Here is a 25,294-nt window from a genome sequence, read left to right on the forward strand (position 1 = left end):
ACAGTGGGAAGGAAAAACTCCCTTTTAACAGGAAGAAACCTCCAGCAGAACCAGGCTCAGGGAGGGGCAGTCCTCTGCTGGGACTGGTTGGGGCTGAGGGAGAGAACCAGGAAAAAGACATGCTGTGGAGGGGAGCAGAGATCGATCACTAATGATTAAATGCAGAGTGGTGCATACAGAGCAAAAAGAGAAAGAAACAGTGCATCATGGGAACCCCCCAGCAGTCTACGTCTATAGCAGCATAACTAATGGATGGTTCAGGGTCACCTGATCCAGCCCTAACTATAAGCTTTAGCAAAAAGGAAAGTTTTAAGCCTAATCTTAAAAGTAGAGAGGGGTCTGTCTCCCTGATCTGAATTGGGAGCTGGTTCCACAGGAGAGGAGCCTGAAAGCTGAAGGCTCTGCCTCCCATTCTACTCTTACAAACCCTAGGAACTACAAGTAAGCCTGCAGTCTGAGAGCGAAGCGCTCTATTGGGGTGATATGGTACTACGAGGTCCCTAAGATAAGATGGGACCTGATTATTCAAAACCTATAAGTAAGAAGAAGAATTTTAAATTCTATTCTAGAATTAACAGGAAGCCAATGAAGAGAGGCCAATATGGGTGAGATATGCTCTCTCCTTCTAGTCCCGTCAGCACTCTAGCTGCAGCATTTTGAATTAACTGAAGGCTTTTTAGGGAACTTTTAGGACAACCTGATAATAATGAATTACAATAGTCCAGCCTAGAGGAAATAAATGCATGAATTAGTTTTTCAGCATCACTCTGAGACAAGACCTTTCTGATTTTAGAGATATTGCGTAAATGCAAAAAAGCAGTCCTACATATTTGTTTAATATGCGCTTTGAATGACATATCCTGATCAAAAATGACTCCAAGATTTCTCACAGTATTACTAGAGGTCAGGGTAATGCCATCCAGAGTAAGGATCTGGTTAGACACCATGTTTCTAAGATTTGTGGGGCCAAGTACAATAACTTCAGTTTTATCTGAGTTTAAAAGCAGGAATTAGAGGTCATCCATGTCTTATGTCTGTAAGACAATCCTGCAGTTTAGCTAATTGGTGTGTGTCGTCTGGCTTCATGGATAGATAAAGCTGGGTATCATCTGCGTAACAATGAAAATTTAAGCAATACCGTCTAATAATACTGCCTAAGGGAAGCATATATAAGTGAATAAAATTGGTCCTAGCACAGAACCTTGTGGAACTCCATAATTAACTTTAGTCTGTGAAGAAGATTCCCCATTTACATGAACAAATTGTAATCTATTAGACAAATATGATTCAAACCACCGCAGCGCAGTGCCTTTAATACCTATGGCATGCTCTAATCTCTGTAATAAAATTTTATGGTCAACAGTATCAAAGCAGCACTGAGGTCTAACAGAACAAGCACAGAGATGAGTCCACTGTCCGAGGCCATAAGAAGATCATTTGTAACCTTCACTAATGCTGTTTCTGTACTATGATGAATTCTAAAACCTGACTGAAACTCTTCAAATAGACCATTCCTCTGCAGATGATCAGTTAGCTGTTTTACAACTACCCTTTCAAGAATTTTTGAGGAGAAAAGGAAGGTTGGAGATTGGCCTATAATTAGCTAAGATAGCTGGGTCAAGTGATGGCTTTTTAAGTAATGGTTTAATTACTGCCACCTTAAAAGCCTGTGGTACATAGCCAACTAACAAAGATAGATTGATCATATTTAAGATCGAAGCATTAAATAATGGTAGGGCTTCCTTGAGCAGCCTGGTAGGAATGGGTCTAATAAACATGTTGATGGTTTGGATGAAGTAACTAATGAAAATAACTCAGACAGAACAATCGGAGAGAAAGAGTCTAACCAAATACCGGCATCACTGAAAGCAGCCAAAGATAACGATACGTCTTTGGGATGGTTATGAGTAATTTTTTCTCTAATAGTTAAAATTTTGTTAGCAAAGAAAGTCATGAACTCATTACTAGTTAAAGTTAATGGAATACTCAGCTCAATAGAGCTCTGACTCTTTGTCAGCCTGGCTACAGTGCTGAAAAGAAACCTGGGGTTGTTCTTATTTTCTTCAATTAGTGATGAGTAGAAAGATGTCCTAGCTTTACGGAGGGCTTTTTTATAGAGCAACAGACTCTTTTTCCAGGCTAAGTGAAGATCTTCTAAATTAGTGAGACGCCATTTCCTCTCCAACTTACGGGTTATCTGCTTTAAGCTACGAGTTTGAGAGTTATACCATGGAGTCAGACACTTCTGATTAAAGCTCTCTTTTTCAGAGGAGCTACAGCATCCAAAGCTGTCTTCAATGAGGATGTAAAACTATTGACGAGATACTCTATCTCCCTTACAGAGTTTAGGTAGCTATTCTGCACTGTGTTGTTATATGGCATTAGAGAACATAAAGAAGGAATCATATCCTTAAACCTAGTTACAGCGCTTTCTGAAAGACTTCTAGTGTAATGAAACTTATTCCCTACTGTGGGTAGTCCATCAGAGTAAATGTAAATGTTATTAAAAAATGATCAGACAGAAGGGAGTTTTCAGGGAATACTGTTAGTCTTCTATTTCCATACCATAAGTCAGAACAGATCTAAGATATGATTAAAGTGGTGGGTGGACTCATTACTTTTTGAGCAAAGCCAATAGAGTCTAATAATAGAATAAATGCAGTGTTGAGGCTGTCATTCTCAGCATCTGTGTGGATGTTAAAATCGCCCACTATAATTATCTTATCTGAGCTAAGCACTAAGTCAGACAAAAGGTCTGAAATTCACAGAGAAACTCACAGTAACGACCAGGTGGACGATAGATAATAACAAATAAAACTGGTTTTTGGGACTTACCAATTTGGATGGACAAGACTAAGAGACAAGCTTTCAAATGAATTAAAGCTCTGTCTGGGTTTTTGATTAATTAATAAGCTGGAGTGGAAGATTGCTGCTAATCCACCGCCCCGGCCCGTGCTATGAGCATTCTGACAGTTAGTGTGACTCGGGGGTGTTGACTCATTTAAACTAACATATTCATCCTGCTGTAACCAGGTTTCTGTTAGGCAGAATAAATCAATATGTTGATCAATTATTATATCATTTACCAACAGGGACTTAGAAGAGAGAGACCTAATGTTTAATAGACCACATTTAACTGTTTTAGTCTGTGGTGCAGTTGAAGGTGCTATATATTTTTCTTTTTGAATTTTTATGCTTAAATAGATTTTTGCTGGTTATTGGTAGTCTGGGAGCAGGCACCGTCTCTACGGGGATGGGTAATGAGGGGATGGCAGGGGGAGTGAAGCTGCAGAGAGGTGTGTAAGACTACAACTCTGCTTCCTGGTCCCAACCCTGGATAGTCACGGTTTGGAGGATTTAAGGAAAATTAGCCAGATTTCTAGAAATGAGAGCTGCTCCATCCAAAGTGGGATGGATGCCGTCTCTCCTAACAAGACCAGGTTTTCCCCAGAAGCTTTGCCAATTATCTATGAAGCCCACCTCATTTTTTGGACACCACTCAGACAGCCAGCAATTCAAGGAGAACATGCGGCTAAACATGTCACTCCCGGTCTGATTGGGGAGGGGCCCCAGAGAAAACTACAGAGTCCGACATTGGTTTGCAAAGTTACACACCGATTTAATGTTAATTTTAGTGACCTCCGATTGGCGTAACCGGGTGTCATTACTGCCGACGTGAATTACAATCTTACCAAATTTACGCTTAGCCTTAACCAGCAGTTTCAAATTTCCTTCAATGTCGCCTGCTCTGGCCCCCGGAAGACAATTGACTATGGTTGCTGGTGTCGCTAACTTCACATTCTCAAAACAGAGTCGCCAATAACCAGAGTTTGATCCTCGGCGGGTGTGTCGTCGAGTGGGGAAAAAACGGTTAGAAATGTGAACGGGTTGGCGGTGTACACGGGGGCTTCTGTTTAGGGCTATGCTTCCTCCTCACAGTCACCCAGTCAGCCTGCTTTCCCGGCTGCTCGGGATCTGCCAGGGGGGAACTAACGGCGGCTAAGCTACCTTGGTCCGCACCGACTACAGGGGCCTGGCTAGCTGTAGAATTTTCCACGGTGCGGAGCCGAGTCTCCAATTCGCCCAGCCTGGCCTCCAAAGCTACGAATAAGCTACACTTATTACAAGTACCATTACTGCTAAAGGAGGCCGAGGAATAACTAAACATTTCACACCCAGAGCAGAAAAGTGCGGGAGAGACAGGAGAAGCCGCCATGCTAAATCGGCTAAGAGCTAGTAGCTACGCTAAGCTAGCGGATTCCTAAAAACACGCAAAGTGAATAATGTGTAAATAATTTAGAGGTGATTCAGCAGAAGGAGTGCTTTAGTTAAGGCACGTAAAGATTACACTGGGAAACAAATCGAAATCTAGATAACTAGATCAATCTAACTGCGCAGATTAAACAGCTAACAGATACAGAAAAACACCGCTGTGCTCCGGAACAGGAAGTGATACAATACCGCAGTGAGAGCCAAACACCAGTGCAAAAACAGTTTGCAAATATAAATATAAATACAAATATACAATATAAATACCAGACATGCTGATTAATAGTGGTTTACTGGCTACTACGGTTCCTCTCCTTCCCGTCCTCTGTCTTCCTGTTACTCCTTCTCCCCCTGAGTGAGGAGTTGTACAGTCTGATGGTCTGAGGGACAAAAGAGTTTTTCAGTCTGTTGGTCCTGCACTTGGGAAGGAGCAGTCTGTGGCTGAAGAGGCTCCTCTGGTTGCTGATGACAGTGTGCAGAGGCTGACTGGCATCATCCATAATGTCCAGCAGAAAACATTTTGATAAAGCAACGCGCGCCATCTCCAGCAGCATCTCAGACAAAGGATTTCAGCCGAGAGGGCTGGACCAGTGCTCACTCAAAGCCTGCCCACAGGCGAATGATGTCACCGACACACGTGAAAAAACTCACGCATGCGCATGAGAGTTCAAGCATGTCTGGTGTAATCGCACGTGATTCAAATCCATATAGTTTTTTTTTTTTATAAAACTGCCGGTTAGTTTTCTAATAAACCTCGTAGTTTTTGAAAAAATAAAAAGGTCGGAAACTTTTCTAACAAACCTCGTATATTTAATTCTATTTTACCGCTCCTGTTTTTAACCCTGTTTGTAATTTGTGAGTTTTTCCCCCAGATGTTGCACTCAGAGCCAAATCTCACCTGCTGCGCTTCACCGCTCATCACGGCCGCACACCTGCCGTGCATGAATGGCTGATGAGCAGCGGCCTTGTGTTATTGCTTCTTCCACGCGCTTTGACGACGGAGCTTCCCACAGCTATATTCAAGGTAACCTGGCCAGCTCTCTAATTCCCGTATTAGAGTGTGTTGTCTTTCCTGGTGTTTCCAGACACTATCCTGCGCGGCTCCCACGCTGCACCGACTCTTGGCTCCACAGCTACCTGCACAACAATGTCACTTTGAAACTCTCCGGCTCTCAGCTCAGAGCGCGCAGCTCTGCCCCACTCCAGGTAAGTTCCTTCATGTTTCTGTGGGATTCTCACATAATCCTGCCTGTGATGGTGCATGACTAAGAACTGTTTTCTAGAACTGAATGAACTCTGATAATTACATACTGAGATCTTTCCATCAAGTCTTGTTTAATTGGAACTGTGTCACAGACGCATAGCACTTGTCCTCTGACCTCTGAAGATAATTCATGAACAGTGAATGATTCCTGAACAGTAAACCTTATTTCCTAAGTGGAGAACATTATTTCCACAACTGTGAACATTTCTGCTTTAACCCTTCTGTGAACTGTTAAAGGCTTCTAGTGTTACGGGTGCAGTCACTCATCATCTCTCTCCTCCATTCTCCTTGTTCCTGGTCTTGGCTCTCTGTGTCCCACCTGGTCTCGGCTCTGAACACTCCAAGATCAGTTCATTTTCAAGACTGGGTCGGGAACCTGCAGCTCCCTATCTTCACCACCACGAGCCGGGCTGACTCTCCACTCTGCACCCCCCAGTGCAGCATCATATTGTTTCTTCATTATAAATAAATATCTTTTCATTCACAACCAGCTCTGTTTCCTTGCTCCCAGCATTTGGGTCCATAACCTGAACCGGTCCCATCCCTTCTGGACCTTTAACCACAACAAAATTTACTGTGTATATACATTTGATTTCTTTGATTTTTATTGTTAATTAATTTGCAAAAATTTCAAAACAACTTTTTTGATGTTGTCGTTATGAGGTGTTGTGGGTAGAATTTTAGGGAAAAATTAATTTACTCCATTTTGTTATAAGACTGTAACATGTGAATACTTTCTGGATGTTCTGTATTTTGATGCTGGTTTGTGGCTGTTTTCATGATGATTCTGTAATTTTACCAGCTGTTATATGTGCCTGCCTGGGTGGGCTGGTTGCCATCCAGGACCCAAGGTGGTTCCATGGTGTTGTGGATGCAGCAATAGTGCATGCTCTCAGACTTGTCTTAGGTGCCCAGAAACAGATTCTGCATATTTTTATACTTTCTGCAATAAACATGGTCCAGATAATGATGAAAATGTAATAATTTAAAAAGCTATTGTTTTAATTTTAAACATGATGATGGAATCAAATACTTTTTGAGAAGTTGTTTTGTAATCTGGAAATAATTTGCGAAAACAGAAGTACAATGTGTAAAAAACGCTTTGAATAAATGTCACCACAAGGCAACGTCAGTCAGTGACGTCAGCAGGGTGATTATGACGTTGAGCCTGACTGGAGCGCGCTCACGGTGTGTCACGTGACGTGAATAATTTATTTTTCTTTTTTTTTTTTTTTTTTTCGTTTTTCCCCACGTGCGTTGCGCAACGTGAGTTGTTGCCCACACACACGCGCGCGCACAGGAACGGATCCTGCCTTTGCGGAAGCGAAGCAGCCGAGGCGGCGCTAAATGAGATTAGCATACTGAGCTAAGAGAGGAGCTCCGCGCTGATGTGGATGGACGGCTGAGCTAAGCCGACAGTAGAAACACATTTTTTTTTTTTCTCAAGCGGACCGCAGATTTCCAGGGTGTGTTTTGTCGCCTGCCGAGGAGATGGGGGACAAGGCGGGCACCAGGTAGGACGGCTGACCGGCTAACGGCTAGTAGCCTAATCTCACGCACTTTGCCAGCGTTAGCCGAGCCGCTGGCTCTCCGGGCCGGACGTCTTCTCTTCCGGCCGTTTTTAACAGATTAACTCAAGCTGGTTAATTGAGAAGACGAGGCAAGAACAGAAGCAGTGATGCGTGTTTTGTTTGAGTTTTTCCTCCCCGTGATTCCGGTGACTTTGCAGGCAGAGTTAGCGCAGCAGGGTGGGGTTAGCAAACCGCACCAGCCTCCGCTCACAAACCTGTCATAAATAATAAATAAAACAAAAACCATACAAATAAATCTTTTCTGCCGTGAGGGCTTTAATTAAAGACGCAGCGTCCCTCGGTGGAGATTAATCAGTATTTTAGTGAAGCGGATTGTTTTTTTTTTTGTTGGTTTTTTTTTTGCAGTAGTCGGAATCGACTCCAACCTGCAATAAAGTATGTTTTATTTTTAATCCACTTAAAGGGCTACATGGTGAATGTCATCTTTGCCGAGCTAACCAGAAGATTCTATAGATTAACAAACACTTTTAAATACATTTTAGTATGTGGATTATGAAGGAAAAATCTGAAATGTGATTACTGAGGAATTGAGTTTGGTCTGTGCTCGTCTACTGCAGATTCAACGTTAATGTCTGGAAAACATTTTTTTGTTGTTGTTTTTTTCATCCAGTCAGGCCAGTGAACGGAGTTTTTATTGAATATTGTTTTACAGTCAGACTGAGCAGATAAAATGAAATGGCCTGAGGGTTTCCTTGTTGACATTTAGAGTTTATTGTGGCCTGGGGGTGATACCGTGTGTTTACGTTAACATTACTGAGGTGAGTGCTGTTTGTCTGCTCCTGTCTGTGTTTTAGTCTTATCCACACAGTCCTGAACACCATCAGAACAGCTGGAATCCCGAGTTCAGAGTCTTTCATATCAACTTGAATTACAACAGCAGCACTCGTTAATGTGCCCAGAAAAGCTGAGGATGATTTAGAGCTTCTTCTTTTCTCAGGCTTTACTTAAAGCACAAAGAGGTGTTATTGGTGATTATTAATTTCCTTGTAGTGTGACATGTAGGAGGAAATTGGAAAATTTTGAAATAGCTCTGAGAATGCGAAGCAACGTCCCTTTCTGGATCTTTGAATTCTGCTCTTGCTGCGCTTTAAAGACTTTTATTGTTTTATCAATAATTAACATATCACTGATTTCTGGCTGTGTCCCTCAGTATTTTAAACAGGCTGTTATTCACCCTCTTTTAAAAAAGCCTAATGCTGACCCTTCTCTTACCCAGAATTTTAGACCAATTTCAAAGTTGCCTTTTATCTCCAAAATTTTAGAAAAAGTGGTGGCCAAACAGCTTAACAACGTTTTAGCTGAACACAGTATTCTTGACAAATTTCAGTCAGGGTTCTGTCACTTGCATTCTACTGAAACAGCTCAGCATTTCAAATGATATTTTAATGCAGAGAGATTCAGGTAAACATTTGGTGCTTGTACTGTTGGATCTGTCTGAGGCTTTTGACGCTGTTGATCGTGGTGTTTTAATTGAGAGATTAAGGACATGGGTGGGCATTCTGGGTCGACCCTAGATTGGTTTTTATCCTATCTCTCTAACAGAAGTTTCTCAGTTGCTGCAGCTAAATATATGTCCTCTTCTGCCATTCTGTCCTGTGGTGTGCCCCAAGGATCCATTCTGGGACCTATTCCATTTGCATTGTACTTGCTCCCATTTGCACATATTTTGATTTCCTTTGCCAGCTGCACAGCAGAAAACAGAAAAGACTTGGCTCGGGTTGTGAGGACAGCCCAGAGGATCATTGGAGCTGAGCTTCATGTTGTGGATTCTTTGTATGCTGGACATCTGCAGAGGAGAGCCACCAGGCTCTCCACTGACCAACCTCACCCCAGACACCATCTGTTTGCCCCATTCCTATCAGGGAAGCGATTCTGCAACATAAAAACCCGGACTAGTAGATTGAGGAACAGCGTTTCCTCCAGAACTGTTGCCTCCATCACCCCTCCTCTTCCCTGCTCCCCACTCTCACACTCACCAGCTTTAGGGCCCTGTCCCACTGGCATTTAGGAGGATTTGCGTATGGATTGCGCACAAAATTGGCCCATATTCGCCAAACAGCAGCCAGGATTTTTGAGCTGTTCAAAAATCTGGATGCAGATCAAATCAAATCAATTTTATTTATGTAGCGCCAAATCACAACAAACAGTTGCCCCAAGGTGCTTTATATTGTAAGGCAAAAGCCATACAGTAATTACAGAAAACCCCAACGGTCAAAACGACCCCCTATGAGCAAGCACTTGGTGACAGTGGGAAGGAAAAACTCCCTTTTAACAGGAAGAAACCTCCAGCAGAACCAGGCTCAGGGCAGTCTTCTGCTGGGACTGGTTGGGGCTGAGGGGAGAGTATCAGGAAAAAGACATGCTGTGGAAGAGAGCAGAGATCAATCACCAATGATTAAAAGCATGCATACAGAGCAAAAAGGTGAATAAAAAGAAACACTGGGTGCATCATGGGAAACCCCCCAGCAGTCTAAGTCTATAGCAGCATAACTAAGGGATGGTTCAGGGTCACCTGATCCAACCCTAACTATAAGCTTTTTCAAAAAGGAAAATTTTAAGCTTAATCTTAAACGTAGAGAGGGTGTCTGTATCCCTAATCCGAATTGGGAGCTGGTTCCACAGGAGAGGAGCCTGAAAGCTGAAGGCTCTGCCTCCCATTCTACTCTTACAAACCCTAGGAACTACAAGTAAGCCTGCAGTCTGAGAGCGAAGCACTCAATTGGGGTGATATGGTACTAAGAGGTCCCTAAGATAAGATGGGACCTGATTATTCAAAACCTTATAAGTAAGAAGAAGAATTTTAAATTCTATTCTGGAATTAACAGGGAGCCAATGAAGAGAGGCCAATATGGGTGAAATATGCTCTCTCCTTCTAGTCCCTGTCAGCACTCTAGCTGCAGCATTTTGAATTAACTGAAGGCTTTTCAGGGAACGTTTAGGACAACCTGATAATAATGAATTACAATAGTCCAGCTTAGAAGAAATAAATGCATGAATTAGCTTTTCAGCATCACTCTGAGACAAGACCTTTCTAATTTTAGAGATATTGCGCAAATGCAAAAAAGCAGTCCTACATATTTGCTTAATATGCGCATTGAAGGACATATCCTGATCAAAAATGACTCCAAGATTTCTCACAGTATTACTGGAGGTCAGGGTAATGCCATCCAGAGTAAGGATCTGGTTAGACACCATGTTTCTAAGATTTGTGGGGCCAAGTATTTCTTTGTAGGCTCTCAGTTGTCCAGGTGGTTTCCAACTCTACTGTGGGGCCAAGAACAATAACTTCAGTTTTATCTGAATTTAAAAGCAGGAAATTAGAGGTCATCCATGTCTTTATGTCTGAAAGGCATTCCGGCAGTTTAACTAATTGGTGTGTGTCCTCTGGCTTCATGGATAGATAAAGCTGGGTATCATCTGCGTAACAATGAAAATTTAAGCAATGCTTTCTAATAACACTGCCTAAGGGAAGCATGTATAAGGTGAATAAAATTGGTCCTAGCACAGAACCTTGTGGAACTCCATAATTAACCTTAGTCTGTGAAAAAGACTCCCCATTTACATGAACAAATTGTAATCTATTAGATAAATATGATTCAAACCACTGCAGTGCCTTTAATACCTATGGCATGCTGTAATCTCTGTAATAAAATTTTATGGTCAACAGTATCAAAAGCTGCACTGAGGTCTAACAGGACAAGCACAGAGATGAGTCCATTGTCTGAGGCCATAAGAAGATCATTTGTAACCTTCACTAATGCTGTTTCTGTACTATGATGAATTCTGAAACCTGTCTGAAACTCTTCAAATAGACCATTCCTCTGCAGATGATCAGTTAGCTGTTTTACAACTACCCTTTCAAGAATTTATGAGAGAAAAGGAAGGTTGGAGATTGGCCTATAATTGGCTAAGATAGCTGGGTCAAATGATGGCTTTTTAAGTAATGGTTTAATTACTGCCACCTTAAAAGCCTGTGGTACATAGCCAACTAATAAAGATAGATTGATCGTATTTAAGATCGAAGCATTAACTAATGGTAGGGCATCCTTGAGCAGCCTGGTAGGAATGGGGTCTAATAGACATGTTATGGTTTGAAGGAAGTAACTAATGAAAATAACTCAGACAGAACAATCTGAGAGAAAGAGTCTAGCCAAATACCAGCATTACTGAAGGCAGCCGAACATAAAGATATGTCTTTGGGATGGTTATGAATAACTTTTTCTCTAATAGTTAAAATTTTATTTGCAAAGAAAGTCATGAAGTCATTACTAGTTAAAGTTAAAGGAATACTCAGCTCAATAGAGCTCTGACTCTTTGTCAGCCTGGCTACAGTGCTGAAAAGAAACCAGGGATTGTTCTTATTTTCTTCAATTAGTGATAAATAGTAAGATGTCCTAGCTTTACGGAGGGCTTTTTTTATAGAGCAACAGACTCTTTTTCCAGGCTAAATGAAGATCTTCTAAATTAGTGAGACGCCATTTCCTCTCCAGCTTATGGGTTATCTGCTTTAAGATGTGAGTTTGTGGGTTATACCACGGAGTCAAGCATTTCTGATTTAAGGCTCTCTTTTTCAGAGGAGCTACAGCATCCAAAGTTGTGCTCAGTGAGGATGTAAAGCTATTGACGAGATAATCTATCTCACTCACAGAGTTTAGGTAGCTACTCTGCACTGTTGGTATATGGCATTGAAGAACATAACAAAGAAGGAATCATATCCTTAAACCTAGTTACAGCGCTTTCAGAAAGACTTCTACTGTAATGAAACGTATTCCCCACTGCTGGGTAGTCCATTAAAGTAAATGTAAATGTTATTAAGAAATGATCAGACAGAAGGGGGTTTTCAGGGAATACTGTTAAGTCTTCAATTTCTATGCCATATGTCAGAACAAGATCTAAAGTGCGGTTAAAATGGTGAGTGGGCTCATTTACATTTTGAGCGAAGCCAACTGAATCTAATAGATTAAATGCAGTGTTGAGGCTGTCATTCTCAGCATCTATGTGGATGTTAAAATCACCCACTATAATTATCTTATCTGAGCTAAGCACTAAGTCAGACAAATGGTCTGAAAATTCACAGAGAAACTCACAGTAACGACCAGGTGGACGATAGATAATAACAAATAAAACTGGTTTTTGAGACTTTCCATTTGGATGGACAAGACTAAGAGTCAAGCTTTCAAATGAATTAAAGCTCTGTCTGGGTCTTTGATTAATTAATAAGCTGGAGTGGAAGATTGCTGCTAATCCTCCGCCTCGGCCCGTGCTTCGAGCATTCTGACAGTTAGTGTGACTCAGGGGTGTTGACTCATTTAAACTAACATAATCATCCTGCTGTAACCAGGTTTCTGTAATGCAGAATAAATTGTTAATAAATTGAAGTTGCTATATTATTTTTTCTTTTTGAATTTTTATGCTTAAATAGATTTTTACTGGTTGTTGGTGTTCTGGGAGCAGGCACCGTCTCTACGGGGATGGGGTATTGGGGGGATGGCAGGGGGAGAGAAGCTGCAGAGAGGTGTGTAAGACTACAACTCTGCTTCCTGGTCCCAACCCTGGATAGTCACGATTTGGAGGGTTTAATAAAATTGGCCAGATTTCTAGAGATGAGATCTGCTCCATCCAAAGTGGGATGGATTCCGTCTCTCCTAACAAGACCAGGTTTTCCCCAGAAACTTTGCCAATTATCTATGAAGCCCACCTCATTTTTTGGACACCACTCAGACATCCAGCAATTCAAGGAGAACATGTGGCTAAACATGTCACTCCCGGTCCGATTGGGGAGGGGCCCAGAGAAAACTACAGAGTCTGACATTGTTTTTGCAAAGTTACACACCGATTCAATATTAATTTTAGTGACCTCAGATTGGCGTAACCTGGTGTCATTACTGCCGACGTGAATTACAATCTTACCAAATTTACGCTTAGCCTTAGCCAGCAGTTTCAAATTTCCTTCAGTGTTGCCTGCTCTGGCCTCCGGAAGACATTTGACTATGGTTGCTGGTGTCGCTAACTTTACATTTCTCAAAATAAAGTCGCCAATAACCAGAGTTTGTTCCTCGGCGGGTGTGTCGCCGAGTGGGGAAAAATGGTTAGAAATGTGAACGGGTTGGTGGTGTACAGGGGGCTTCTGTTTAGAACTATGCTTCCTCCTCACAGTCACCCAGCCGGCCTGCTTTCCCGGCTGCTCGGGATCTGCTGGGGGACAGCTAATGGTGGCTAAGCTACCTTGGTCCGTACTAACTACAGGGGCCTGGCTAGCTGTAGGATTTTCCAAGGTGTGGAGCCGAGTCTCCAATTCGCCCAGCCTGGTCTCCAAAGCTATGAACAAGCTACACTTATTACAAGTACCATTACTGCTAAAGGAGGCCGAGGAATAACTAAACATTTCACACCCAGCGTAGAAAAGTGGGGGAGAGACAGGAGAAGCCGCCATGCTAAACTGGCTAAGAGCTAATAGCTGCGCTAAGCCAGCGGATTCCTAAAAACACACAAAGTGAATAATGTGTAAATAATTTAGAGGTGATTCAGCAGAGAGAGTGCTTTAATTAAGGCACGTGAAGATTACACTGTGAAACAAATCGTTATCTAATTATCTAGATCAATCTAACTACGCAGATTAAACAGCTAACAGATACAGCAAAACATCGCTGTGCTCCGAAACAGGAAGTGATACAATACTGCAGTGAGAGCCAACCACCAGTAGAGGCCAGTGACATCTGCCTTACATGCTCCATATATACTCAATTCATACACAATACATACTCAGTCTATGCACTGAGTTATCTGCCATTAACCGCTGATATCCGCAACTGACGGGGATTTGCGGCTTGGCAGAGGACTGGTACAGTGTGTAAAGCAGATATATTGCATGCCCATCATGTCCACATCACAGACTAAAATATGTTGTAGCGAATGCATACAAATTGGCCACGAATAAAGCATTTTTATTACATCTGCTTTGCAGCTAATCTGTGAATGCATAACAAACGCGTCACGTAAACCCAAAGTACTATATGTGGCAGAAAGTGACATACCTGCCAGTCAGTGCCGGTCCGGCTGTGTAGATCCACAAAGACGTAGCTGCTGCAATCTGGTCTCCTCCAGGACTTTTATTTAACATCAACAAAAGGAAGAATTGCTGTTTAGCCACAACTCACGCTGAAGTCTGTTTTCTGTGACACTCTCAAAAAACAAAACAAAAAAAAACAACAAAAAAACATCTCACACCCCGAGCGGCTTCCCCCTCCCGCTCCCCAAACTCATGAACAGTTAAGCCTCGTTTGACAACCCTCTGTGATTAACTTGTAAGGTCCAGCAAATGCTCCAGAGGCTGTATTGTTGGTGTGAATAGTGATGCCGACGGCCCGAGTGAGCTTATTTTATGACCGCAATGCAGATGCCGTGCACGTGCAACACGTGGGTGATGCATTCATAATACAGCTGTAATACTGCTGTGACAATCTTAATGTGGCGGATCAGTTTCTTCACTACATGCGTTATATAACCGTGATTGTTCATCATATAGTCGCTATATATTATTAATATATCCGAAATTCATAATGGGACATTTGTCATTTTTGACCATTTTTGTTGCAGTCGACAACGAACGCCCGCAATTTGTGTACTCAGTTCATGCGCGATTGATCCTCTCCCCAGTGGGACAGGGCTCTTAGCTACAGTCTGAGCCACAGACTATTGTTCCAACTGGATTTTAAACAGCCATGGGCAGTGCAATTTTTGCATCTGTTTACATTGTAAATAATGTCTATTTTCATCTTGCACCTTATTGCTCTTATATTTTATTTTTATTTATTTTATTTTTATATTTAATCATTGCTGCTACTGACTGGTTGTCGCCAATAAAGTTTCCTTGTTTATGACAATGACAAAAAAGTCTCTCTCTCTCAATGATGTCTCATATTGTTATGCAGATGACATACAGCTGTACATCTCATTTTCTCCACAAAATGTTTCTAGGGTATCTGTCTTAAAAACTGTATTGTTATAAAAAAAAAAAAAACTGAATGGCTGCTAACTATTTGTCACTTAATACAACAAAAACTGAAGTCCTTGTTTGTGCCTTAAGGAGTTTGCTCCCTCAGTGATTAAGAGCCTTGGCTCTCTGTCTTCTTTTGTTCACTCAGTAGTCAGAAATTTGGGTGCTTCATTTGATCAGGCTCTCAAATTTGACCCACACGTGACCGTACCCGTCTTGTGCAATCTTGCTTCTTTCATTTCCGGAACATTGCCCGCCTTAGAAACATTGTGCATTGTGTCTCAAGCTGAGCTGGAACAGATCATTCATGCCTTTATTTCTTCATGTCTTGATTACTGTAATTTGCTGTTCCCTAGCCTCAGTAAGTCTTCTCTGGACCGCCTACAAATGGCCCAGAATGCGGCTGCAAGTCTCCTTACAAGGTCTTCTAAGTAGTCTCACGTAACACCCATTCTGTCCTCTTTGCACTGGCTCCCAGTTCAGTTCAGACTGCAATTTAAAATATTGGTGCTGACTTTTCGAGCTCTGCACGGTCAAATGCCACTTTACATCAGTGACCTCTTGCACTCTTATGTGACAAGCAGGTCTCTGAGGTCCTCAGACCAGAACCTGTTGGTTGTACGTAGGTCAAGGCTGAAGACCAAAGGAGACAGTACATTTGAGGTTGTGGCACCCAAACTGTGGAATGCACTGCTACGACACCTACGTTTCATGGACTCTGTTGGAACTTTTAAGGAGAAGCACAAGACCTATTTGTACAGACTCGCTTTTAACTAGCTTTATGTTCTTGCTGCTTTTAGTTTCTGTATTTTTATTTCTGTCTCCTTAAATTCCTGTAAAGCAGTTTGTGATTTTGTTTTGAAAGGTGCTATACAAATAAACTTTAATTACTGTGAAACTTTGGCAATGTGGCAAGTTACCATTAACAGGGATAAGATTTTTCCGCGGATCCATGGATTTCCGCGGATTTGACAGTCCCGGGGGTGATTTTGTGAAACGTCCAAATCCGTTGAGAAAATTTGGGCCCGGGGGGGGGGGGGGGGGGGAAGAATGCAAAAAAAATTAATGCCAGGAGTACCTTTGTTTAATAAAATTGTCGTCTATTCAGAACACTGAGTGGTCTTTGTTTGTTATCGTCGACGCAGCAAGTTCGATCAGTCCGTCAGTCAGCCGAACGCGGAAGTAACGCTGTGCTGATCAGTGACCAGTATGAAGTAGGTGCACAATGAGCATCTAGTGTAAGGGAGGTAACTGTATAGTCTTTCAACTTCCAATATTCGGTAATTTTTCCTCCAACAAATCATAAAAACCGAGACGGTATCGAAGCGCAGTCGAAGCTATTACTTACGCACGTTTTCATTGGTTATTACAAAGCTTATGATCAATCAGCGCAAAGGTTATATATGCGTTTCTCCCGCCCTTACATGTGTGTTTGTTGACAAGTGTGCCATGCTGAAAGTGGAGAATGCTGAAAATCAAGTAAGTCTAGTTATGAAAAAATATTTTGGTCACAAAAATACACATGTACAGTAGATGGTCTTAGTAAGGGTTTACAGTTTGAATTATAGATATGAACACCTGGCATTTATAGTAGTTTTTAATATCATTTTAGTGCAATTTACATGTTTTAAAACAGCAAAAATGCTTTGGCCCTGGCTTATTTTCCTCTGAAAATCGAATTTGCCAATCTCATCCCTGTATTAACAGCAGGCAACAGTGGCCATCAGGACCCATGCTAGGCAGCAAGGCTTCATAAATTGCATGCAAATTAAAGGCTTGCTTGTGATGGGGCCTGTCCAGGTGGTCATTGGACAGAGGGTCAAGATACATCCTGGATAGGCCGCCTGCCAGTGCAAGAAATTTCCCGAGATATCTCAGTATTGATGATTTGCTTAAGAGAGATGCACACTCAGAATGTCCTGGCTGCACACCACATGTGACTGAGTTTAAAGTAAGTCCCTTTGGCTGCTCCCCTTTTTTTTTTCACTTGGGCTCGCCACAGGTGGATCTGCATGTTGATTTGGCACAAATTTTAAACTTTATGCTGTTCCTGATGCAACTCCATATTACATGGAGAAGTGTGGCAGGAGTGGGGTTTGAACCGAGAACCTTCCGCGCTGAAATTAAGCGATGAAAGAGTTGCAGCCAAAGTATGCAAAAACAAAGGATAGGAGCGAGTCTTTATTTGCATATGTAAATGTTAAGACGTGCTTGTATTTGAGAGCCCGGCGGGTTTTGGGCTGAGGTGGGGAGCTGAGGGGCCTTGGCGCGTCTCTCGGCTTGAGTGGCCCGCTGCAGCGGCATTGCAACATGGCATCAAATTTTCACGTCAAGTGTGTGGAAAAAATGAATCCAGCAAAGCTAAAAGTGTTTTGATGATGCACTGTAGCAGACATTCTGATACACCAATTAAACTGACACTGCATAAACATAATAAACTATTTTACTACTTTCAGTACAGTCTGGGGTTAAAGATACATTGTGTGGCACGCAGTTTACTTTAAAATGTGTTTTAATTATAATTATTTAATAAGGAAATGCAAAGACCTTGGGGAAACGGTGCACATCAGACTGAAAACTGTGATGTGCAGGAGAGAACTGTATCATCTCAGCATGTCAAATTATACATTTCAAAGTGATTTTACAAATTAAAAGAATATTTCCATGAATAACAGTACACTGAAATCAGAACAAGATAAAAGCCAAACACCAAAAGCCAAAAAGTATAAACCAACCACTGTTTAAAACAGGCAACACCAGAAAACTCAGGTGAACACAAGGATCCGCATTTGACCACCCGACCCAGCTAAGTAACACTTGTTGTGACAAAAAAAGGAAGGAGAACTTAAGCTGGCAGCGTTTTTTGCTCGCAGACCTGAGTTTGGCTCAAACAAAAAGTGCAGCTGTGAAAATTCAGAGGGGTTTTTACAGCTGAACTTTACGTGAGTGAAGAAGCTTAGCGATGTCCCTTTTTCTGGTGCACGTGGCTTCTTTGGCGCTCAGCGTGTTAATGTGTGGCGGATTTTTGAAGCGTTGATGCGCATCACCTTCAACTTGTCACTTCTACTGTGTGACACGCTTGAACTGTGCCAAAGGTCAGGTCTGGAATGCATAACGCTGGTGCTGTGTGTCGCCGCATCCACCACACGGTGGAACAGTCTCAGGCTGCAGGAGGCAGCCGCCCAGGCACAATCAGACAGCAAACATCAAGAACTGCACATGAATCCTGGCACCCAGATCACTCTACGCTCACATTAGCTACAAATGACGGTGACAGGCAGTTAATGTCGGTTGATGAGTCTTCCTGTGGCGTGCATGCTAGCTTCTGTAAGATGTCTTGTAAATCACGTCAGAGGTGTAATCTGGTTAGAAAACAGCATTTTCAGTTTTAGAAGTGTGTATTTCTCACTAACTTTTTCAATAGACATATTAGATTTATACAGAAATAAGCTGTTTTAGAGCACATTCCGTCATTTTGGTTTATTTTGTTTGAGTGAGCATCCCACTGATGTCACATCATCAACATCCTGTCATGTTCACCATTTGCGTAAAATAGACTTCTGGTCTGTTTTGGCCACGCCTAACTGGTGGCAGAGCACAACGCTCCAAAACGCACCCACTCTGATTGAAAATGAACAGCAAGTCGTTGCTTTGCCGCTGTCGCTAATGTGACCGTAGCGTTACACAGCTGTCCAGTCACGTCTTTCTGATGGTGCGGACCTTTGACATGATGGAGCAGGTCAGCAGACAGTGAATTCTGTCCAAAGCTCCAAGTTACTCAAAGTAGTCAGAAGCATTGTCAGTGTTTGAGGAAACAAATAGATTTTGTTCCTGTTGTATGAAGAGTCCTGCGTTGTTGTTAATCACGGCGTAGACATTACGGCTGACTGACTGACTGAAAAGCAACGCTCATGTCCAGACATGAAGCGTGTCTGTGTCACATGGGGACAGGCGTGTTTGTCTCTGTCCCTGAGGACATTTCTGTTCTGTGTGGAACAGTCACTGCCGCCGCCGTAACATGTTCACTCAGCTGTGAAGTTCAGGTAGCAGCCAGCCGAACGCCAAAGTGCGCCCAAATCAGCAATGAATTCCCGCCGTGACAAGGTCAACCTCGCGTAGATATAAAACTGGCTCTTTGTAGCAGATTTGATTTCTTTCTTTTTCATCTCAGCAAGAGCAACATGTATTCGGTTGTATTTATGTCAAGTTTTGCAAATTTTATGGATATTCATATAGATTCAAGTTAATTGTTTTTAATTTGACATTAAAATTTGCCTCAGTAATAAATAGGGCACTATTTAATAAATCCACTCTAATTTAGCCCACATTCTCCCAAATAAAAATACTTATGTTACTAAATTGATTAAATTATTGAAATTAATTAATTATAACTATTTTAGCAGGTTTCTTTAGATGTGGTATTTATGAAATATGAATTGATATATAAAATAAACTTTTATTTTCATCACATCTATTTAATTATTAGTCTTTCCTCAGAGCAGTTATTGGTTAAAAAAAATGCTGAGAAACATGTTCCAAGGTCTTTATACATGTATATATTTAATCCACTTACAGTTCATAATTGGTAAATGCTGTTCATGTTGCAGCACTGGTTCTTTATTTTAGTAAATTAGTCTTTATAGAATATGTTGTATAACTGGCTTGGTGCTAATAGTAGCATAAGCTGACCTCCATTGTTAGCAACAGGATTTATAATGTGCTGAAAAAAAAATACATGTATATGTACAAGCTTTGCTAATGCAACAGGCTAATGTTTGCATGAAAACTTGCTAGCGTGATGAGTCAACGTTACCATGAGCTGACTGTCTCCATTGTGAGCTGTGGGATTTCTAATGTTCTTAGAAAGCATACTTGGAGTTAGAATTTTCCTGATAAAATTCTTTCTGCACATCTTTGGGTAATTCCGTGTTGCCGGGGGCATGGTGAAATCTGTGTGGTTTTTGAGTTTTTCATGAGAGTGACACAGACAGATAAAACACATTTGGGTGTCAGAGAATTCTGTTTTAAAAGTATCAGTATTGCAAAAAACCCAAATGATACCCAACTCCAGTCTTGGTCTTGTGTTTGTCTACTATTGATTTATTGCAAGAATAAAATTGGACCCAAAACATGTCCCTGAGGTACACCCTACTTCATCTTGCTTATTTTAGACATAATTGATCAGATTTGGGGGGGGGGGGGGGGGGGGGGCATTTGGCCACTAATTCACTTTAAAGATGCAGAACATAACCAGACAGAGGAGAACTTGTTGACTGGTGGTGAGACGCTGTGTCTAGAGTTCCTGACTAGAAATGCGATGTCATGGAGACTGTTATCTTGGTTCACATGTGCTCAAAAACACAGACTCACTGATTAATCTTCTTAAAAAGTGGAAGTGTGAAAACGAGCTCGATGTTCATCAGCCGTACGTTTAGCATGCTCGCTGCAGGTTCAGGGGATTTTAAAATACAGTGACAATGAGATGAGAACTGTTCATCAGAAGGAGTTTTTTTTTTTTTTTCTAAGGTTTGTCTGAGATTGTAAACGGTTCAGGAAGATTTTGCTGGATTTGTGCAAAATGCGAGTTCAGCTGCCGTTAAACTGGCTCAAACCAAAACGCTGTGGGTGCTGCTTCCTGTTTGGTGTGTTGTTGCGCCTCGTCTTTGGAGGAAGTGACTGACACAAACGCACACACGTACGCGCTGAGGCTCTCTTGTCCGACGCACGATGGAGAGGGAAAAAACTGTTTCCCTGCTGCGTTCGTGTGCAGCATATTTTAAGTCAGAGGTCACTGGAGGTCATGCTGCTGTTTTTAGTTCATGTCTGTGACATTTGGCACAATAATCAATGTTACAGAGAGGACGAAGCATTTTGGTTTCTGTTTCCATCAAAATTTGGACCTTGGTTTTTTTTGTGTGTGTGTGTGTTTAAAGGTGTTTTTCCACATTTAAACCAGGCTGTAAAATGATACATTTTTATGATTAATGTGCTGTTGTTGATGGAGTTCGTCAGTCAGGCATGTCCCATGACGGACATCAAGTGACATTTGTTACAGTCAATTATTCGCTGACATCAGCGTGATGTCACGACATCAGGTGCTCTGTTCGTCACTGCACAGAAAGATGAACATTAATAAAGTTTGACCTGTTGGAACCATCGATTGTGATCCAATAAACTTCAAACACGACTCTTCTTCCTCTCTGTCTGTCTCTGTCATTTCAGAGTTTTCAAGAAGTCGAGCCCCAACTGTAAGGTGAGTCAACAAATGTCTTTCACCACAGGATGTTCAGGGTTTAAGTAACACAACCACCAGTCACGTGATCACTTTGACCAATCGCAGCCACAAACACAGTATTATTACGTTTTAAAACGTGTGTGAGCTGTAAACATAAACTTGTCCATATGTGTCCTTGATGTTTGCAGGTCACTGTTTACTTGGGAAAGAGAGACTTTGTGGATCATCTGGACCATGTTGACCCTGTAGGTTAGTCCCAACTCACCTGTTCATCAAGCCCTTTGAAGACCATCTTCACACATGAACATGACTTAAAGTTTAATACTCTTCTCTGAATCTCAAAAAATATTACAGTATGTGTGGGTTGGAGCGCCCTCTGTGCGCCGCGTGACATTCTGCCTGAAAGTGGAGTGGGCGGATGCACAAGCGTGACCAATATTACGTTCTCGGAACACCCACCCCTTCATATATTTCAGTAAAATGTCTGATTTAAAAACAAATTACTGTTCAATCTTGTGCGCAACTCTCAAATTGACATTATGTGACTACTACTGAATTTTAAAAAAATGTGTGCATGTGTAAAATTATATATATCCCCAAGGAAAGCAAAGGTTCTTATGGGTCACTTGGGACATTTGCAGAATTCCGGAAAGACCAATGTACGCTGATGACGTCCTCACACATAAGATGTGGAAGCCAGGAAAAAAACAAAAACAACTTGCAGGGCTTAAAAACCGCTGTCTGTAAATTGATTTGTTAAAATGTGTCTTCATGTTCTGTTTATTTTGTCATAAAACCGCAAACTTAAAAAAAGAAAAGTTATGGCTTTATTTTGACACGAGACGTTCCAGAAAGGCCGGAAATCGAGTTATGCACAAAGATTTCTGGTCAGGACTCTGGCACCGCGCTCATTTGGATTTGCGACGCTCGAGGCACCTCTGTCTTTGTTGTGCTCAATTCTTCATTGTACTCAGCTACAGTTATCTGTTTCTACAATTATTTCCGTTATTTCTATCAAAGGTAAGGATATTAAAATTAATATAATGAGAAGGATTTCAGTTAATTGTGACAGTAGATTTGGGCCCAGTGTATTCTTAATTGCTAAAAGTGACAAAATTCACCAAACCAGTCACATTGTGTAACATTAATTTTAAATTGGAATCATAATTAATTAAATTGAAATGATCCATACTGGAGCCCTGGGTGGGACTACAACCCCTGGCAAAAATTATGGAATCACCGGCCTCGGAGGATGTTCATTCAGTTGTTTAATTTTGTAGAAAAAAAGCAGATCACACATATGACACAAAACTAAAGTCATTTCAAATGGCAACTTTCTGGCTTTAAGAAACACTATAAGAAATCAAGAAAAAAAGATTGTGGCAGTCAGTAACGGTTACTTTTTTAGACCAAGCAGAGGAAAAAATATGGAATCACTCAATTCTGAGGAAAAATTATGGAATCACCCTGTAAATTTTCATTCCCAAAACTAACGCCTGCATCATATCAGATCTGCTCATTAGTCTGCATCTAAAAAGGAGTGATCACACCTTGGAGAGCTGCTGCACCAAGTGGACTGACATGAATCATGGCTCCAACACGAGAGATGTCAGTTGAAACAAAGGAGAGGATTATCAAACTCTTAAAAGAGAGTAAATCATCACGCAATGTTACAAAAGATGTTGGTTGTTCACAGTCACCTGTGTCTAAACTCTGGACCAAATACAAAAAACATGGGAAGGTTGTTAAAGGCAAACATACTGGTAGACCAAGGAAGACATCAAAGCGTCAAGACAGAAAACTTAAAGCAATATGTCTCAAAAATCCAAAAATGTACAACAAAACAAATGAGGAACGAATGGGAGGAAACTGGAGTCAATGTCTATGACTGAACTGTAAGAAACCGCCTAAAGGAAATGGGATTTACATACAGAAAAGCTAAACGAAAGCCATCATTAACGCCTAAACAGAATAAACAAGGTTACAATGGGCTAAGGAAAAGCAATCGTGGACTGTGGATGACTGGATGAAAGTCATATTCAGTGATGAATCTCAGATCTGCATTGGGCAAGGTGATGATGCTGGAACTTTTGTTTGGTGCCGTTCCAATGAGATTTATAAAGATGACTGCCTGAAGAGAACATGTAAATATCCACAGTCATTGATGATATGGGGCTGCATGTCAGGTAAAGGCACTGGGAAGATGGCTGTCATTACATAATCAATAAATGCACAAGTTTATGTTGATATTTTGAACAATTGAAAGGATGTTTGGGGATGATGAAATCATTTTTCAAGATGATAATGCATCTTGCCATAGAGCAAAAACTGTGAAAACGTTCCTTGCAAAAAGACACATAGGATCAATGTAATGGCATAGGGTCAGTGTCAACGAGCAGATCTGATTTGATGCAGGTTTTAGTTTGGGGGATGGAAATTTACAGGGTGATTCCATAATTTATTCCTCAGAATTGAGTGATTCCATTTTTTTTTTTTTCCTCTGCTTGGTCTAAAAAAGTAACCGTTACTGACTGTCACAATCTTTTTTTTCTTGATTTCTTATAGTGTTTCTTAAAGCCAGAAAGTTGCCATTTGAAATGACTTTAGTTTTGTGTCATGTCTGTGATCTGCTTTTTTTCTACAAAATTAAACAACTGAATGAACATCCTCTGAGGCCGGTGATTCCATAATTTTTGCCAGGGGTTGTATATTCTTCTCCTTGCTTCTGTAGCCTGCTCCACAGAATTTCAGAGAATTACGTCCCGTCCTGCAGGAGAAAACACATCAATTAGGCCATTATTAAAGAGATTCATGGGGTTGTTTGCTTCATTTTCCTGGCCTCTGTCTTTTGATGCACTGGTTAGGAATAGTGCTCCTGTTTCGTTGTTTTCATTTAGTTTAATAACTGCCATATATGGACATGCAGTAAAGCAGGACTCTCAGGTTGCTGTGGTTACTCCGCTGCGTCTGTATATCTGTATATCCCAGTTGAATTTATTTTTCATATCTAAATACAGTAAAACCCCTTTAGAATGAACATACACAAATATATGGATAAACATAATATGAAGTGAAATTCAAGGACATTTATTAATTTTTAGACTTTTTAAACATAGACTAACATTCAGGATCATTTAAAATTTAAAGGACTTCATGTATAATCAGGGGCTTCCATTCATATAATTAATTTCAGTACTTTATTAAAATTGAATTCCTTGAGTTATTACTCTTTAATAGATACACAGTTCAAAAATGACAAGATATATTTTGTAAAATTAAATATTTTGAGGTAAAATTAAAACACTGCTAAATACTGTACAGCAGGGGTGGGCAATTAATTTTTACAAGGGGCCACATAGGGAACCTGAATTATGTCCCAGGGCCACACCATCGATAACTCAGCTGTCTCCCATGACAAATTTTACAAAAAATTACCTATTTAATAGCTGTTATAGGTCATTTTTATTATTGTAATAATATGTAAATATTTAAATATACCAAAATAAACCTCTCTAATGATTTGCAACACACAAGCTTGACATTTTTAATATATGTAATAATAATCACAGACCTCATGAGGGCCGGACAGAGACATGCAAAGGGCCGCATGTGGCCCCCGGGCCGCAGTTTGCCCAGGTCTGCTGTACAGGTATATTTACTGGTTATGATTTTTATTATTTATATTACAAGTGGTGGCATTTGAAAGTGCTGTATTCTGGTGATGGCATGTCACACTTTAGAATTCAGTTGGTCTTTGTGGGTGTATTTGGCATCAATATGTGGTATTGATCTGGTGATAGTCTTTTTTTTATTGTTTTTTTTTTTCTTTTTCTTTCATATTGGAGTGGTAGGGTGATTAGCATTCAGTCATGCTTTAACTGTTAGAGGAAAAACATGCAGATCCACTTTAAATCTGCTGTGGCACCCCTGAGTGAAAA

At 41.1% G+C, this 25,294-nt stretch overlaps 1 protein-coding gene across 2 annotated transcripts in view; it reads left to right on the forward strand.

Annotated features, from left to right (window-relative positions):
• Nucleotides 1-6,792: 6,792 nt before the first annotated feature.
• The window catches only part of LOC117516771 (arrestin red cell), a 60,728-nt gene continuing 42,226 nt past the window's right edge, over nucleotides 6,793-25,294 (forward strand). Inside the window, exons 1-3 of one of the 2 annotated variants that reach the window (XM_034177625.1) lie at nucleotides 6,793-7,047; nucleotides 21,344-21,374; nucleotides 21,545-21,605. In XM_034177625.1, coding sequence (XP_034033516.1) covers nucleotides 7,025-7,047; nucleotides 21,344-21,374; nucleotides 21,545-21,605 — 115 coding nt within the window. In that variant the 5' untranslated portion in view covers nucleotides 6,793-7,024. The remainder of the gene's footprint in view (nucleotides 7,048-21,343; nucleotides 21,375-21,544; nucleotides 21,606-25,294) is intronic. The other variant, XM_034177624.1, reaches the window with a different exon arrangement.

The sequence above is a fragment of the Thalassophryne amazonica genome, chromosome 9, assembly GCF_902500255.1.
Source record: "Thalassophryne amazonica chromosome 9, fThaAma1.1, whole genome shotgun sequence".
Lineage (NCBI taxonomy): Eukaryota > Metazoa > Chordata > Actinopteri > Batrachoidiformes > Batrachoididae > Thalassophryne > Thalassophryne amazonica.